This window comes from Camelus ferus, chromosome 10 (genome assembly GCF_009834535.1).
Source record: "Camelus ferus isolate YT-003-E chromosome 10, BCGSAC_Cfer_1.0, whole genome shotgun sequence".
NCBI lineage: Eukaryota > Metazoa > Chordata > Mammalia > Artiodactyla > Camelidae > Camelus > Camelus ferus.
In genome coordinates this window covers 51,944,167-51,962,048 of record NC_045705.1, presented here as the reverse complement: position 1 = coordinate 51,962,048, position 17,882 = coordinate 51,944,167, and the positions used below count along the sequence as shown (strand labels likewise).

Sequence of the window (17,882 nt, the reverse complement as noted above, 5' to 3'; positions counted from 1 at the left end):
GGTATTTTTGGTCTTGTCAAACATTATTTTAGAAATTTCAAAAATAACTTATTTGATCCAGAACAATGTCATACAGGGAAAATGATTTTCTCTTCATCTCTCAGTGAAGTCAGAGAGCAAAGTAATTAAATTATATCAATTGCTCTTTGGCTTTTGTGCAAAAATTTAGAAATCTGTTCCAAAAATTAAATAGGAAAGTAGATTTGACATGTATTATTCTGGTTCCTCAGAGATATTTTTCAAGATAACTTTATGGGCTTTTCTGTGCATAAAAATCACAGTTTTAAAACAGTCAGCATCGGCTTCTGGCCAACAGGGACCAAATTTATCTTCCCACTTAAAACAACTAAAACACAGGACAAAATACATGCAACAACGGTTTTCAACACTAGACACAAAACGACAAAGGATTTACAACCCCTGAGGGATGAGGAGCAAAAGAAGGTGAGCCCTATAACTGCCCCAGCTTACTGCCTCGAGAGCTTCCAGGCGGCAAAGCACGTAGGGGAAACCTAGATGGAGCCTGGCAGACTCCCTGACTTGACGAGACAGAGCTGAGAATCTCGGGAAGCCAAGGCAGCTAGGGCAGAGTACTGGAGAGGAGAAAGCTACACACGAGGAGAATCCTGGAGTCTACTGAAGGTCCCCATAAAGTATATTCAGGAGAGTAATGATCAGTGTGTACATGTGAGGAAACTACTTGGGGCTGAGGAACAACCCAAAAGGATCTGAGAGGCCAGTATCCAAAGCTCACATAGGGCCTGGACATTACCTGTTCCCACCAGCCACACTGGAAAACCTCATAAATCATGGAGCATTGAGTAGAGGATTCTGGAGGCTTGCCTCATTAGGTGGGGCAAATTAGCTGTAAACACCGCTCTGGTCCTGCCTAACAAACCATAAAAGCAAGACTCAAAAGAATCAAACTGTTTCCAAGTAACTATATTCCAGGACAAAGCTCAAGAATGCTTTATAAGAATACAAAAATGTCCTATACCCAAAAGGTAAAAAAAAAAAAATCACAATATCTGGCACTCAATTAAGAACTACTAAGAAGCAGAAAAATGCAACCCACAATAAAGAGAAAAAAATCAGTCAAAACTAACCCAGATAGAATTAACAGCAAGAAAATTAAAGGTTATGATAACTGTATTCCAAGTATTAAAACTAGAGGAAAGACCAAATATATTTAGCAAATACGTGGAAGATATTAAACTCAAATCAAACTTCTAGAGGTGAAAACTAAAATATCTGAAGAAAAAAAAATATACTGTATGGGATTAATGGCAAGTCAGACACCGTAGAAAAAAAAGATCAATGAATTTGAAAAGATAAATCAATATTAACTATCCAAAATGAAATACAGAGAAGATGCTCAGAAAAGAAGACAGCATCGGTGAGCTGTGGGACAACCCCAAGTGGTCTAATGTGTGTGTACCCGGAGTCCCAGAAGGAGAAGGGAGAAAAGAGAACAGAAAAAAAAAATTTGAGAAAATACTGGCTGAAAAATTTCCAAAACCGATGATACTATAAACCTGTAACTCCAATGCAAGGAACATGAAGAAAACTACTCTAAGGCACATCATAATCAAATTGCTCAAAATCAGTGATAAAGGAAAAAAACCTTAAAAGCAGCCAGAGAAAAAAAGCACATTACTTACAGAGGTAAAAAGATGAGGATGAGAGCAGATTTCTCATCAGAAATGATGTAAGCAAGAAGAGGGTGGAGCAACATCATTAAAGTACTGAGAGAAAAAATACTATCGGTCTAGAACTCTACATCCAGAAAAAATATCTTTCAAAAATGTTATTCAGACATTCAATCTTATGGAATATGAAGTTTATTGTATGTCAATTATAAATTACCATAAATGGTTGATTCTTATTTTGTAAAACAGTGAGCTTGACTAGCGGTTCTCTAAAGTTCTAAGTCCAATATTCAAAGATTCATATTATTCCTTCTAATCATATATAGAGGAAAAATGTAGAAATGAAGAGATAAATGGAAGAAAAAGGGAAATGTTTGATTCTAAACTCAAGTCAGGCACAAATCTCCTTACAGCAAAAGTTAACTGTCAAAATTAGGATACATCCCCACATTTTATAAACTTTAGATACAAAAATAAAAATATTTTAACCAGTAGGAGGCATGTCATAAAATTCAAAGTACTAAAGAACAAAATCTCTTATACTTAACTTTGATGGTTTTGTATTTTTTGAAGTTTCCTATACACTCTTGGACTTGACCTTTGCCTACCCCATGAAGGCAGTAGATTACTTACCATTTGTCAATGCACTTCTGACAAAAGCTGTGAGCACAAGGCAGGATGAGGTCAGCTCGACCATCCATACAGATACAGCACTCCTCCTCGTCAGTCAGCTGCTTTATCCTGCAATGTGAAAACTGAGCTGGAGCAATGATGTTCTCTGCTGTCACTGTGCTGTACACTTTGTTTCCATTGCCTTCAAAAGCATTATCAAACATCTGTGTGCCTTCAACATAGAGCACAATATGACTCATGCAAAGTCAGAGTGAGTTAACTTATCTTTTAGGGATAGCAAATATACTAGGGAAGACGTACTGGAGGGGCAAGGGAACCCCCACTGGAAATAATGCTTTTAACTGGGACAGCAGGATGAGGGACAGTCTAGATGGAGGAACACCAATCAGATCCTTATTTCAGCTATTCACCTGGGAGATAATTCGGGCCTGGTCGGATGGGCATTACAAAAGACAAATCAGGATGTGGTAACAAGATTAAATGCTATGCTTTAGCAATGCATGAAAGTGGGCAACTTCTGAATTGAAATGGGGAAACTGAATGAAGACCTAGATGGATGTGGGCCTAATGTATTTGATTTTTTCTGTTATCTATTCAGTTCAATGTTTAAGTGCCTTTTAGATGCTATACACTGTGCCAGACCAAGAAGAACTGGGGTCTCTGCTCTTGAGGAGCTTACAATTTATGTCTAAGGGTGTGGACTCTAAGGGTGTCAGTAGCAGAGAATATAACTGTATCCATAAAGAGAGACAGAGCTCTAAAGGTCAGAGTTTAAAAGCGAGTAGCAGAGGGCTATGAAGAAGAGTGTTCTGGATGGAGGTAAGAGAAAGAAGAGGACACACGGAAGCAGCAGTCGAACCTGTACCACGTTCACTTGATTCTTTTGCTACCTCCCTAGAAGTACAGTGACCAGAAGAAGGAAGGAGAAAGAGTCTTGCTGTCTGTCCTTGTTAGACCACTTGTGGAGTGGAGAATCCAGTTCTCTGCCCCTACCCCCAAAAGACAAATGGACAGATAAAAGATCACACAGGAAAGCCTCTGGGATGTAGAAGAGACCACATAAACAAAGGCCAAAGGAAATGGGGAGGCTTATCCTGGAGAACAGATGCTCAGTAAGAACTTGATTACTGTTTTGAAATATTAGAAGGACTGGGAGAGAGAACAGACTTGGTGGTGGAATTCCAGAGGACACTGCCACTGAAATAAGTAGAATATGGTAATAATTTAATAATTATGATAGTTAACTCTTACAGCCATGTTATTATGGGCCAGGCATTCTCCTAAGCATTTTATGTATATTAACTCACTTAACTCTCTCAAGAGTCCTATGAAGTAGATTTTACTCTCTTTCAAAAGATGAGGAAAGAGGGGTTTAATAACTTGCCCAAAGTGACACAATTAGGAGTAGAGCCAGGAGCTGACCACAGGCAATTTGGTTCTGGAATCTGTGCTGTGCTGCCTTAGGAGAGTCAGATTTTGGCTCTGAGGAACACAATGCAAAAGAGAAAACTGCGCAGTGATTAAAGCCATTTGTGTATTAAAAGGCTTACCTTTCTGAGGCAGTGAGTACCATACAGTGCGGGTGTTCAAGTTGGACTACCACTCGGCTAAGTGTAGTAAGTAGTGTCTCACTACTCAAAGTGCTATCTGTGGAGAAGCAGCAGTGAAACACCTGGGAGCCTGACAGAATCTCAGGCTCCTCCTCAAAACCACTAAATATCAAAGTTTAAGAAGCACTGCAGTACAGGATCTTCATGCACCAGAGAGAACTAACGCAGAGGTTAGGAGCACAGCTGTATTGTCAGACAGGCTTGAATGTGTGTCTCAGCCCGGCCAATTTCTAGCCATGTCACTTACTTGTCTAAACTTCAATTTCTACATCTGTAATGGGCCAATAATTGTATTCCCATGGGGTTGGTACAAGGATTTAATGAGTTATACACGTAAAGCACTCATCACAACGCCTAATACCCTGTAAGTAGTACTCAACAAACGTAAACCACTAGTAGAAAAATGCATCAGACATAAGGCTGAACCAAAAAAAAAACCTCTTAAGACCCCTCTCAACCTGAAAAGTCTGTTCTTCCATGATCTAAGTATATCAGGGTGTAACAAAAAACTGAAAAACAAAGGCAAGAAGCAGCCCTAACCTACCAATCAGGCATTGAGTTTCCCAGTCTCAAGGGTGCATGAAAAAGGATAAAACCCTTACCTCCTTCATTAAGATACAAGAAAAAAGTATTACTTTCATTTCATTTGCTACCATAGAGCTTAGTAAATACTGTTCTCAACTTTCAAAATACTTTAAAAAAAAATCACTGTTCAGAAGATAGAGAGGAAAGAAAAGCAGAAAATCAGATGCCTGTCTTTGAAAGAGTAACTTCACAAAATATAGGAAAGATAAGCCTAAATGCTGCCTGTAATGTTCTAAAGCTCATTTAGCATTTCATCATAATACTTGTACAGCCCAAACATGAAAGCCAAACAATTCTATTAAAGATAAACAGGAAATAATAAGTTAAAATACAATTTTGCTACAACATAGTATCTGGAAACCAGTTGGTTAAGAATGGATTGGAAAATGCAATTGCAAATGGAACAATAAAAGAGAAGTTCTTGTTAAGCATATTCTGCACTTTAAGATAAAATACACTATCAGTACAGATTTGTGCTGTCTACCCTGTATGACAGTAAGACAGGATGTCAACATGTCTGGACCCACGTAAGCCTTTTTCCAATGAGGCGTTTACAAATTTAAATTATGGTCATGGTTGTCAAATGGCAACAGGTGTGAGCTTTCACATGCCAAAAGCAGTATAGAGAAGGAAAAGAAAGTTTCGATGGAATAATACATTAGGCCTGAGTAAACAAGCACCACCACAGAAATGCTGGCTGATTTCATTTCCTTTTGGTAACTCAGTACATGCAATATGTGCACCAGTCCTGAATGAACTGCCAAGTCCTAGAGCCAATATTTACAACATTAATGCTCCAATTAGTCAGATATCTTTAAGAAAAACTGGAATGGTTTTGCCAGATTCTTGGACCTAATTCCCTGAAGGGCTTCAATTATCTAAGAACCTAAATTCCTATTATAAGAGGGGTACAAACTGTATCTTTTGTCATTAAGTGCAAGCAGGCAGAATGAAGAGTGGAAACTGGGTTGACAGAAACATTACCTGGTGTGAGCCACTTTAGTTTTTCTTCAATTTGGCATTCTAACAATGTCCTGAAGCACAGAGTAATTCAAAAGCTGATGTGTGATATAGTATCAGCTGGGACAAAAAGTAATGGGATTTAAGATGTCACAGAACACCAGTAAAAATTAATGAGATTTCGTAGTTTGCAGGTTAGAAAATAAAAGAACCATGGTATTTATGCATTCGTATACCTTCCCATCCAAAAACTAGCCTGACAAGATGTTACAGATGAAGAGTTTTCCTCAGGGTCTTCAGAGGTGGAGCTCTGTGCCAATACTCCTGCTGCTTGACTTGTGATATCTTTATAAAGCTGAATAAACTGGTACAAATTCATGATCCGTGATGCTTCCACAATGCCACTGCTTTTGTTAATCTAATTTAATATAAAGAAAATGAAAAAACAAGTTGGTAATTTTTCCTGTCAATTTTTCTCCGAAAGGGTGAACAAATATTTAGTCAAATATCCTAGGAAACAGATGTTTTCAAGGTTTGCAAATTACCTACCAAGAGAGCAAGAATCTCAGCAAATGAATAATATCCTGTCCCCTACATTTGTGGGGTTCAAATACTCACATAATTTAATCTCATTTGATGCTCAACCCTGTAGCGTTGATTAGGCATCATTCTGTTTAGAGTTGCTAAGGTCAGACAACTTTTCCAGACTTAAGAGATCAGTATTGACAATTATTTTCATTTTAATTTCTAAATAATTTATTAAAGATTTATTTCAATCCAACAACCACATCATTCTAAATAACTGAAACAACAGATTGCTTTCTTGAATATCTTAAGTTCTATTATGTATCAAAACTTCCAAATGAAAGAAAAAATTTGCATTAAAATAAATCCTAACAAAAGTGTTTGTATTTTTCCCAGAAGACCATTTTGAGCTTTAGCAAAAAACCCATTTACTGGCCTACAGGTTGTTCCTCTCCCTACTCTAGCTTACATTCTTACTGTGAGGAGATATTTGGGGCAAGGATGAGATAATAGGTAAGGAGAGACAATACTGCCTTCATAAGTCTTGGGGCCTCATGAAGTAGGGCACATATTCTCTTTTGAAATGACCAAAGCCAGTAGGGTTGAGGGCATAATATTCTTGAATGAAAAACCTGAAGTAACCAGAGACAGATTAGAGTGTGAAAGACTTTCTTTCAGGACAGGAGACAGTATGGAAGACTGTAGGAACAGAAGCAAGCAGTGAAATCAAAGTGCATGTCAAAGTAAATGGAACAAACAAAATCAGAAAACATTTAGAAAGAAATGAAGAATGCAGGGAGACATATGGAGGGACCCTTAAAATTGTAAATGAAATACGTTTTTAAATGTGTTGATGGGACTGGGGGCATGAGAAAGTGAAGTAGTTAGGTTACAAATTTAAAAAACATGATGATAGCAACTTTCAATATTTGGAATAAAATAAAATTAGTTGTAACTAATGTTTATTAATTGTTTACTACTTGAGAAGGCAGTAAGGGAAAAAACTAAGAATCAAGTATGAATCTGATTCCAATATGTGTGTTTAAGCAAGACTGGGACATTGTGCTGTACACCAGAGATTGACACATTGTAATTGACTGTAATTCAATTAAAAAAATATGAATCAGATTCCACACTGAAAATTGTAGAACCATCTCTAATAATCAGAAAATTGATTAAAATTGTGGGAAAGTAAAGTCTATATGGAGTTGCAAATATGTAAGATTCTCTGTGACAAAACTATACATGGGGTAGAGAACAAATAAACAGAATTAAAGTTGACAGGAATTTATGGAGGCTTACAAAATAAGGCTTTCAGAGCTGAGGAAACTGGACCAGTCTTCTTTTGGAACTGCACAGTTCAGAAAAGATTGGGGAATAATTCATATAAACTTAGTATTTAACAGGCAAGTTTATCAAATTGCAATTATTATAATCATAGGATTCATGCAACAAGTATTTACTGAGTACCTATTATGTAGATGTTATAGGTACTATGTGTACTGCTCCAGGCACTGGTGACACAGTGTGTAAAAAACACAAAAATCACTGCCCTCACAGAGGTTACACTATAGGTAGGAGCGACAGATAAACAAACTACAGATTAGAAATAAGTGTTATGAAGAATATTAAGCAGAGGAGAGAAAATGCTGAAAGGTTGCAGGGAAGGCCTCACAGAGAAGGTGATATTTAAGAACCAGAAGAGATGTAATGAATCATATGGATATAGGGGGCGGGAGCATTCCAGGATGAGGGAACGGGAAGTCCAAAAGCAGAAGTGCTCCTGGCAAGGAGCACAGAGTCCAGCAAGGAGCCCAGGGTGGCTGGAACTTTACTGTATCAATAAACAAAGCTTCAATATATCCTAGGCATTTAACACAAGAATGAGAGGGAGGGAGGACTGGCAGAAGATAAGGTTAGGGAGTGAGGCAGGGACAGAATGTATAGGACTTTGCAGATCATAATAATGACTTTGGCTTTTATTCCAAGTGCATGAGAAGTCACTGGAGGGTTTTGAGCCAAGGAGTACTATCTGATTTCATTTCAGATTATGAGTGGAATAGACTGGTTGTGGTGCTGAGATCAGATGAATGGAATAAGGGCAGAAGCAGGGAGACCAGTTAGAAAGCTATTGGAATAATCCCGGTGAGAGACGATGGTTGCTAGGAATAAGGTGATAGTAGTGAAGATGGTATGGTGAGAGTTGCCAGATTCTGAATATATTCTGAACAGAAACCTGACAGGATTCACTTATGCACTGATTGTGGGGTATGACAGAAAAAGACACATTAAGGATGACTCCAAGGATTTGGTCTACGTAGCAAGACAGATGATAATAATATAATTAGTAAAGTTTCTTAACAGCCACCTTAGTGCATAATTTTAATTAACCCATGAATTTTTCTAATACTATTTCCACAAAATATTCCATTTAAACATCATTTAGATTATTTCTATAATGAATTAAACTGAGTATAATCATCACAGCAGATAGTCAAGATAAGGTCTTACTATAAATTGTTTTTAGTTGCTTAAGGTTAAGAAATATGAAATTCCAGTCTATCAGTTTTTTCTATTGGACTTAAACTCTTTTTTTTCCCTAATGTAAACACTGACTTCTCATATCCTTTCAAAAAGAACCTAAGAAATGCAAATGAAACATTTCTTTAGAGCTAAAACCAAGAAAAATTATACAAATGAAAAATCTGACTGCCTCTGTCTTTAGTATTTTTGTTTCTCTTAGAATCTTATTTTAAAGATGTAATTAATGGTTAAAGATACTACAGCAAAAAAAGAAAAAATGTGACCAATAGTAAAATTAAACATTAATTCTGTATTTGCCAAAGAGGAGCAGCAGAAAAATAAGGAATTTCTGATTCCTACAGCTTTCTACAATTCATATTGGTCCCTTTGATGTGAGCTGAGTATTTTATAAAATAAAGATGGATAGAATGTAATTTAGGTACTTTACTGTATCAATAAACAAAGCTTCAATATATCCCAGTCACTTAAAACAAGAATATTTCTTCAACAGATTTTTGTTCACTCAAGATATATTCAGTTCCTACCAGGTACAAAACACTGGAGGCTGTAAGATACTAGAATGAATCTAGACAGAGTTCCTGTCCTCAGAAGCCGAATACCTACTAGGGGAACTAAGAAACTAAATAATTTTATTCTTAACGTAGTATTTAATCATGAAGTACAAATAAAGTACTGTTGGAGTTTAGAAGAGCCAAGAGAATTTCTGTTAGGGAAGACTTTATGGATAAAATGGTATTTGAGGTGGACCTTTAAAGAGACATTAAGTTTAGATATGCAGAAATAAAAGATGTGGCAGAAACTATCGACCGATTACCCAAATGCCATTCCCACTTTTCACTGCCTGCAGAGCTCTAATTTTGTTTTGGTGTCTGTCTACCACTTCTTGAAATGACTCAGGAGTCAATCTTGGTTAGTCTAATCTAAATCAATCACAGTCATCACATCCCCTCTGCCAGTGTAGGTATAAGAAAGGGATGTGAGCAAATATTGACCCAGAGTCGGAAAGAGGGATCTGCTAAGTCTTTGGTTTTTTTTGTTGTTGTTTCTGGGGGTTTTTCTTCTTTTTTTTTGCTTATTGATGTATGTTGTGTTTGTTTCAAGCGTGTAGTAAAGTGATCCAGTTACATACATACATATACATATATTTATTCTTTTTCAGATTCTTTTCCATTATAGGTTATTACAAGATACTGACTATTGTTCCCTGTGCTATACAGTAGGTCCTTGCTGTTTATCTATTTTATATATAGTAGTGTCTATCTGTTCATCTAAAACTCCTAATTTACCCCTCCTCCTGGCCCTTTCCCCTTTGGTTACTGTAAGTTTGTTTTATATGTTTGAGTCTGTTTCTGTTTTGTAAATAATTTCATCTGTATCAGTTTTTTTAGATTTCACATATAAGTGATGTCAAAAAATATTTGTCTTTCTCTGTCTGACTTACTTCACTTAGTGATAATCTCTAGGCCCTAGGTCTTTGAATTAACCAATCCAGGGGCTACTTTAATAAAAGGATTTCTTGATAAGTGACAAAATACTATTTTGTTTAAACTGGTGGAACAGAGGTTTTTCTGTGACTTGTAGCCAAATGGCAATTTAAATGACAGAAGAATGGACATTCCAGTTGAGGGAACTCAACGAGCAGAGGCACCAAGATGGGAAAGTAACAGCTACATAGACTTAAATTAGTTAATGCCTGGTGAGACTGTAGACTGCAGAAAAGGATAGTGGTAAATAAAACAGAAAAGATAGCATGGAGCCATATTGCAGAGGGCTTCAAATGCCAGGCTAGAGTTGGGACTATTTTGTAGCCAAGGAGGAATTTTTGAGGAATTTTAAGCAGAAAAGTGATGTGATGAGAGTTGTGCTTTAGAAAGGTTATTCTCACAGCATCATAAATTAGAATTAGGAGAAGAGTCTGAAGATGTGGAGATTAATCACAGAATCTAAGATAATTTGGATGAGAAGAAAGAGGGGCCTGAGCATTAGTTACAGTCTCTTCCAGAGTGTAAACTTTGTCTTAAAAATACACTGGAGGTGAAACCCAGGTAGAGGTAGAACTGACAAGATCAGCTAGATGGTTACTGCGCAGAAGAGGGCAAGAAAAGGAGAAAGAATGTGTGATTTTCAGAAATGACCTCTGTCACTAGAGTTCTTATAAATTCACCCACCTGTCCTCTGAAAGTGACTTTCAAACTGTCCTGAAAGATTGTGTGCAGTGTAAACTCACAGCTATAGGACGATGGGAGTATGGGAGATACCTAGACTATTTGAATGGATTTTACATGTTTTTAGCCCAGTTTTTCATTTCTTCCTTATCTTACTCCTTTGCAGAGTCACAAGTTGCAGATTCCCAAAGTTCTTTTTTGGGGGTTTGCATATTTATAACAGTGTTAAAAACCCCCCAGTGAATTTAATGGAAAATATAATATAAACCCAATAACAAAAACAAAGAAAACAGAAAATGGAAAAAATATGTGGTTGGTATACAATTTTTGAGCCCAAGAATCAAAGTATAAATAACAAAATACAATCTCGGAACAAGCTTTCAGTGTGTATTCTGTTACTATGATTTGTAACACATTATATACCGTATAAAGTTACACTGCTGCCCACACCAGTATCACATTAGCTACCTTTGTGATGAATAATGCAAAATTTTTTGAATGATGGTTCTCTGGCAGCTATTTTAGTGCTTTTTAACATTTGAACTTAAAAAAAAATCAATAAGCAAATGTTCAATGTGGACAGACCCAGGTGAATGGTATTAAGCTATACTATATACTTTTTCTAAATCAACTGTAAACTCTAACAGGCGCAATTCAACTTAGCCAAGTCTGGAGTTAAGATCTGCTGTCTTTGCTCCTCCAATTCTCTTTAAAGTTCTTTTACTACTTAAACCTTCAAATTTGATCAACTAAACATAATCAATCCTACCATACTTATGACATAGTAGTGGCAATCAACCTACTGGGGAAATGTGGCATATTACTTGGGTAATATCCAGGGTCCATGATACAAAAGAAAAAAATCTCCTTACCCAGGAGTTCTTTATGGGTTGATCAGGAATGGGATTCTAGGTATTCATAAATGCCCAACTTATTGTTCGTATGCATATAGATGATTTTATTGTGTTTGTTTTAGACCAAAGGTCTGTGGCCTCAAAAAGGTTAAGAACCACCTATTCTAATCTACTCATTACTGGATGAGGCTTCCTAATACTCTGTGACAGCTGCCATCATATTTTTTAGCACAGCTGATATATTCAATTATCTAAAATTTAGAGATGAAATAAGAAACATAGTGCATTGATGGTGAAAAATCCACTCTATAACTAAAAATTACTATATCCCCCCCAAATCAAACCATTCTAATGGATTTTAAAATTATTTAATGAATGAAACTTAGTGTTCTTAAAAGAAATAATCTCCTAAAATAACTTTAATTTTTAAGGAGTCATCTTAGACCTAAGTAGGGTGTCACCTTAGGATTCCAGTCAGTTAAAATCCAAAAAGAGAGGTAGAAAGAAGGTAAGAATGAGTTTACTACCACCTTCCTTGAGTACAAAAATCTCTACAATATGGCAATTATACAACCATTGAGATTCAAATAGTTAACCTAGAAGGCAATAACAGTATCAAAACTGTTTTACATAGTTTTATAAATAAATACTCAGTAATGACCAAAATATAACCAAATTATTAACATTTATTTTCACTGTATTATACTATTAAATGTGGTTCTAACCACCAAAATAGTTTAAGCTCAGAGCTGGAAGCCTCTATCACTCTCACCTTGGTACAGACTACTCGTACAACCACTTTCCAAAAGGCAGAGGAATCAGATCCAGGTTGTACCTCAAAGAGAAGATGTTTTTCCTGGCCAGAAGCCACTTTAGCAGTTCTGAAAAGAGACAAACACATTTGTTAATTTTATGAAAAATCATGTAAAATAATGGAGCTATGAAACCAGATTCAAGAAACACTTTAAAGCAGAGAAGGAAATTTGAAGACAAGACACAAAGAAAAATAACGATCTGATGATTGTAATAATTAGATTCTTGAAACACACAGATAATGTTTTGATTATAAACATGCAATTTAGTTTCCAAGGTCAACAGCACAGTGGAATGATATTTATAAATCTTTTTGTCATATCTATATTTCAATGGTCTTTAAATTTCTAACAAAGACATCTAGGAAAAACGTGTCAGGAGTCAAGTACTTACAGAAAAAGTTTAGCTGGTTTCACTTGTCCAAATTTTGCCTATTGCCTCAGATGTATATAAGGTGTGAAAAAATGTTGCCCTTGTTTGAGTCCTTCCTTAAGCAACACTTACACACCTCTTTGAAAAAAAATTTTATAGATAATGTGGGATTGATGAAGCAAATGATTTTGAGACACTTATATAAGTTTACTGTCTTCCAGTAGCAGAGTAATTCTAATTTAGAGAGTGACAGGGTACTAATATAGAAGTATGACACTTTTTAGAGGCTAATTCAGTATCATTTATCAACACCAACTTAAATCAGTTCAAAGACATAATCAAGTATTGCAGCTCCTTTTTTTTAATCATTACTCACATTTCTCTCTGAGCACCAGTGGGGATATCACACTCAGAATTAAGTGACTTATAGTCACATAAATTGAGGCCACTGAAAATTAAGTAACCAGCTCTACGTAACAAAGTCTGCCAGGGAAAGTAGTACTGCCAGTTCCCAGCTCTGTTTTCTAGTTATCGAGCCACGCTTCTTTTGTGCAGGTTTAACTTTATTGTTCTCAGACAGCACTGAACTTGTGAGGTGCCCAACTCTGACCCAGGGGAATTGGTTTTAAGAAGCAAATCCAGTCAGAAACATCCTGTGCTAAATAAATAAGATACTCTTTACCATCACCTCTGTATTACACAGTAAGCTTAGCTTGCAGACGCTTTCATAGGACACATTTTATCCAGTATCTTTAGACCAAAAAATAAAATTTCATAGACTAGAATAGGTTTATTGTATTTAATTCTAATTTTCTAAAGGAATGGCAAATGTCATGATTATTCTTCAAAAAAGTTGAAACAATAAACCTAAAAAAGCATTCCACTGTTATGATACAATTAAACTCTCAATCCAATTTTATTCCTGAAGAATATGGTCTCAGAAGTAAAACCTCAAATGCTACCATCTGGATGATCTTTAAAAAAAAAAAAGGACAAAGTAAAATGCTAGAGTTTAAAAAACCCATGACTATGTTTCTATTATAAAAGATCATACAATACACAAACATAAGCAGTAAAATGTAAAATCTCCCTTCACTGCCCCTCATTTTCACCAACTCCCCAGAGACCCAGTGTGTATCCTTCTAGTTCATTTTCTAGGCATTTACATATACACCCATACAGGATCCATCCATATACCCATACAGGGTTTTTTGGTTTGTTTTTAATGAGTGAAATCCAGTGTTCTTAAAAGAAATGATCTCCTAAGAGAACTTTAAGAGTTAAGAATGCTTTATTCTTCATGACTGGCCAATAACAGTACACGCCAGCTATGTCCACAGAAAGACTGTATTTCCTTCTCTTTATCTAAAGTGTTCCAGATAGCCAAGCATGTCTCTTATCGTCCACAAAGCTTAGGGAGTACATTCATGTATTTTACTCTAAATTATTAATAGGGACTATAATATATAAAGTTATATGTGCTAAGTGGTCTCAGACTACTGGGTGATTTTATTTGGCCTTTTTGGGGTTTAAGGAGCAGTAATGGGAGCTGGTGGAAAGAACTTCAGACTTAGGGAGAGCTGGATCTGCCATTACTAACTGGGTAATCACTTTAGGTCTCAGTTAAAATGTCTGACCATCAGCAGAATGCCTTGCACATACTATGTGCTTAGTGAACGTTAGCTAAATTGAATAGAGAACCTTTAAGATCTCATTTAAAAGGCAGCATTAGTAAGTTATAACTATATCCCCAGGGAGACAGGAGATAGATAAACAAAGAGAGGCAGATATGGGTGCTGCTGAGGAAGATTTAATAGGAAAAAGCGCCATCTGCTCTCCTGTCACTAGGGGAGAACACACAAACAAAAAAGCAGTATTTTAAAAGTATTACAATCTGGGGTCATTTTAGGACAAAGAGCCTTGTGTATTTTAATAGCTTCTATACAGATCAGCATAAAAATTGATATAATAAAGAATAAGTAACAAAGAGACGGCTAAGTTCTACTAGGTGTGCTCTTTAAGGAGGCAGAGTTTATTCCATCTTAGAAACCTATTCAAGAGTTAAGTAGAGATTTAAAGATATTAGCTAATTATAAAATATTTATAAACAAAATGTCTTATTTTTGACAAATGAATTATTATCATATATATTCCTCTGGCAAAATAATGACTCAATGAACAAACACAGAAGATTTATTAGCTGGATGAACTGGTTGATGTACTGAAATCTGAGTGTCCTTTCACCACCCGAGGAGCCTTTCTCTAGAGTGACTAATTAGTATATTCTCTTCTGTTATGCACCCTCTTTAGTGCTTTCAAGTAAGAATAAATTTACATGTCTGTGTTCGAAATTCAATTTTAAGTTCATTCTCTTTCATTTCTATTACATATTTTTAAATAGCCACGTAGGAAATCTTATAGTACTCAATAAATATTTGCTAACTGCTGTTGAAAATATTAAATATTAATAAGTCTTACCAATCAATAGTTCTGGTTCCCTCTCAGATTCTCATGATATTGGGCCATATGTCAGGGGGAAAAATAAAATGAAAAAGAGCAAGCCTTACACATCATTAAGTTCAGCTACTCTCCCAAGAAATTCTTCGTAAGTTAAGGAGCTACTTTCTCGAACCAATGCGACATGTTTTGCTACTTTTTCTGGTAGCTTGTTAAGAACCAACTGCGTCTGATCTGAAATTTGCTGTCCCATGATGAAGTGATGTCTTGTGAAATCCAGGAAGACTCTTGCTTCACATAGTTTCTGTCAAATATACATAAAAGTTACTTTTACTTGTAATATAAAAACAGCAACATACCCATCCCTTCAAGAAAATAAAGAAAAATAGGAAAACTTTTAAGTGAGAGCTCAACAGACTTACATGAGCCTAAGGGAGAATTTATTTAAACACCTGTATTTTAAAGTAAAGATTTACAGTTCTATTTTTTTAAGATCATAAGTTAAATGAGAAAACAGAGTTCACTGATCTTATTGAGCATAATAAATCTCTAATTCCTACAATTTTGCCAAGTCAAAAACCATTTTACACACACACACACACAGAGGCATTTAAGTGACTGTATTTAACAGGAAGCTTGTTTATCCTATACAATTTTCCTAAGACCATTTCCTGACTGTTTACCATATGTCAGACTCCAAACCAAGGACTTTCCATATATTATCTCATTTATTTCTTACAATAACCCCAAGAGGTAGGAATTATTACATTCCTATTTTATAGATGAGGAAATAGAGCTGAGTGACTTATCTAAGGTTAAACAGTTGGTAGACGGTTGAAGAACTTCGAACTCATGTCTTTCAGATTCCACTGCTCATGTTCTAAAACACTATGGTATACTATGGCGTATAATCATGATATTGATAGACCAAATTAAAAAAAACATTTGTTGTAGGGTTACTTTGTTTATAAATGTGCAACTTATTTTTAATTGTAAAATATATGCAAATCAAACAGACTTTTGGTTTGAAAAATCTAAGATAATTAAAGTGTTAGATAATTTAACCATCTTACATTTTCTGCTTAGAAAAAGACAACTCTTTTGCTTTTTAACTCTTATAGGTATTTTTAACTTTGCATTCATATAATTTGCTTTCTAAATATGAAGGTGTTATTTTTTTTACTTTTAAAAAAGTTTTTTTTTAACATTTTTGAATTGATTTATAATCATTTTACAATGTTGTGTCAAATTCCAGTGTAGAGCACAACTTTTCAGTTATACATGAACATGTATATATTCATTGCCACATTTTTTTCTCTGTGAGCTACCATAAGATCTTGTATATATTTCCCTGTGCTATACAATATAATCTTGTTTATCTATTCTACAATTTTGAAATCCCAGTCTCTCTCTTCCCACCCCTCACCCCCTTGGCAACCACAAGTTTATATTCTATGTCTGTGAGTCTATTTCTATTTTTTATTTATGCTTTTTTTTTTTTTTTTAGATTCCACATATGAGTGATCTCATATGGTATTTTTTTTCTCTTTCTGGCTTACTTCACTTAGAATGACATTCTCCAGGCACATCCATGTTGCTGCAAATGGCGGCATGTTGTCGTTTTTATGGCTGAATAGTATTCCATTGTATAAATATACCACCTCTTCTTGATCCAGTCATCTGTCGATGGACATTTAGGCTGTGCTGTTTCCATGTCTTGGCTATTGTAAATAGTGCTGCTATGAACATTGGGGTGCAGGTGTCATCCTAAGTAGGGTTCCTTCTGGATATATGCCCAGGAGCGGGATTCCTGGGTCATATGGGAAGTCTATTCCTAGTCTTTTGAGGACTCTCCATACTGTTTTCCACAGTGGCTGCACCAAACTGCATTCCCACCAATGGTGTAGGAGGGTTCCCTTTTCTCCACACCCTCTCCAGCATTTGTCATTTGTGGATTTTTGAATGATGGTCATTCTGACTGGTGTGAGGTGATACCTCATTGTAGTTTTGATTTGCATTTCTCTTATAATTAGTGATATTGAGCAGTTTTTCATGTGCCCATTGATCATTTGTATGTCTTCCCTGGAGAAGGTGTTATTTTAGTTAAGCTGGATCACCACTTTAATAATCTACTATCAATGCAGATCAATAAGGTACTGAATTGATTTAAAATTTTAATCACAAAACACATCTTTAATAACCACTTACTCTAAAGTCTTGGAAGATATAACTATGTACCATGGCTAGAGAAGAGCTGGATATGTTTATTCTAATAGTTTTTTCTTTGGTAAATACTGATTTATCAGAATATCAAGCATTAAGATATGGTTAAAATAGAAAATAAGATAATTTTTACTATTTATCTATGTTGATATATTCTATAACTGAATATGGAAATCCCTATTCAATGAGAATACCACTACTAATAATAGTAAAATTAACTAATATTTATTCATCACTTCCATCATGTAACACGTCTCTAAGCACTATGTATTTGTGAATTCAGTCACTTAAATCCTCATGATCACCATTTTACAGATGAAGAAACAGGACAGTTTAGGAAACAAGCAGAGGGGTTTGCATCAAAGACTCTCATTTTATCTCACCTAAATTAACATTCATATAAAGCAGGTGAAATAGTAACAATTTATAGTAAAAGTTTTGTCAGAGGGGTGAGGGGTAGCTCAAGTGGTAGAGCGCATGCTTAGCATGCAT

At 35.6% G+C, this 17,882-nt stretch overlaps 1 protein-coding gene across 3 annotated transcripts in view; it reads right to left on the bottom strand.

The window, feature by feature from the left end:
• Positions 1–17,882, bottom strand: part of RNF141 (ring finger protein 141) — a 35,786-nt gene that overhangs the window by 3,636 nt on the left and 14,268 nt on the right. For all 3 annotated transcript variants that reach the window (XM_032489031.1, XM_032489033.1, XM_032489032.1), the window contains exons 2-5: positions 15,278–15,471; positions 12,298–12,406; positions 5,674–5,855; positions 2,283–2,390 (exon numbers count right to left, since the gene is read on the bottom strand). In XM_032489031.1, coding sequence (XP_032344922.1) covers positions 2,283–2,390; positions 5,674–5,855; positions 12,298–12,406; positions 15,278–15,471 — 593 coding nt within the window. The remainder of the gene's footprint in view (positions 1–2,282; positions 2,391–5,673; positions 5,856–12,297; positions 12,407–15,277; positions 15,472–17,882) is intronic.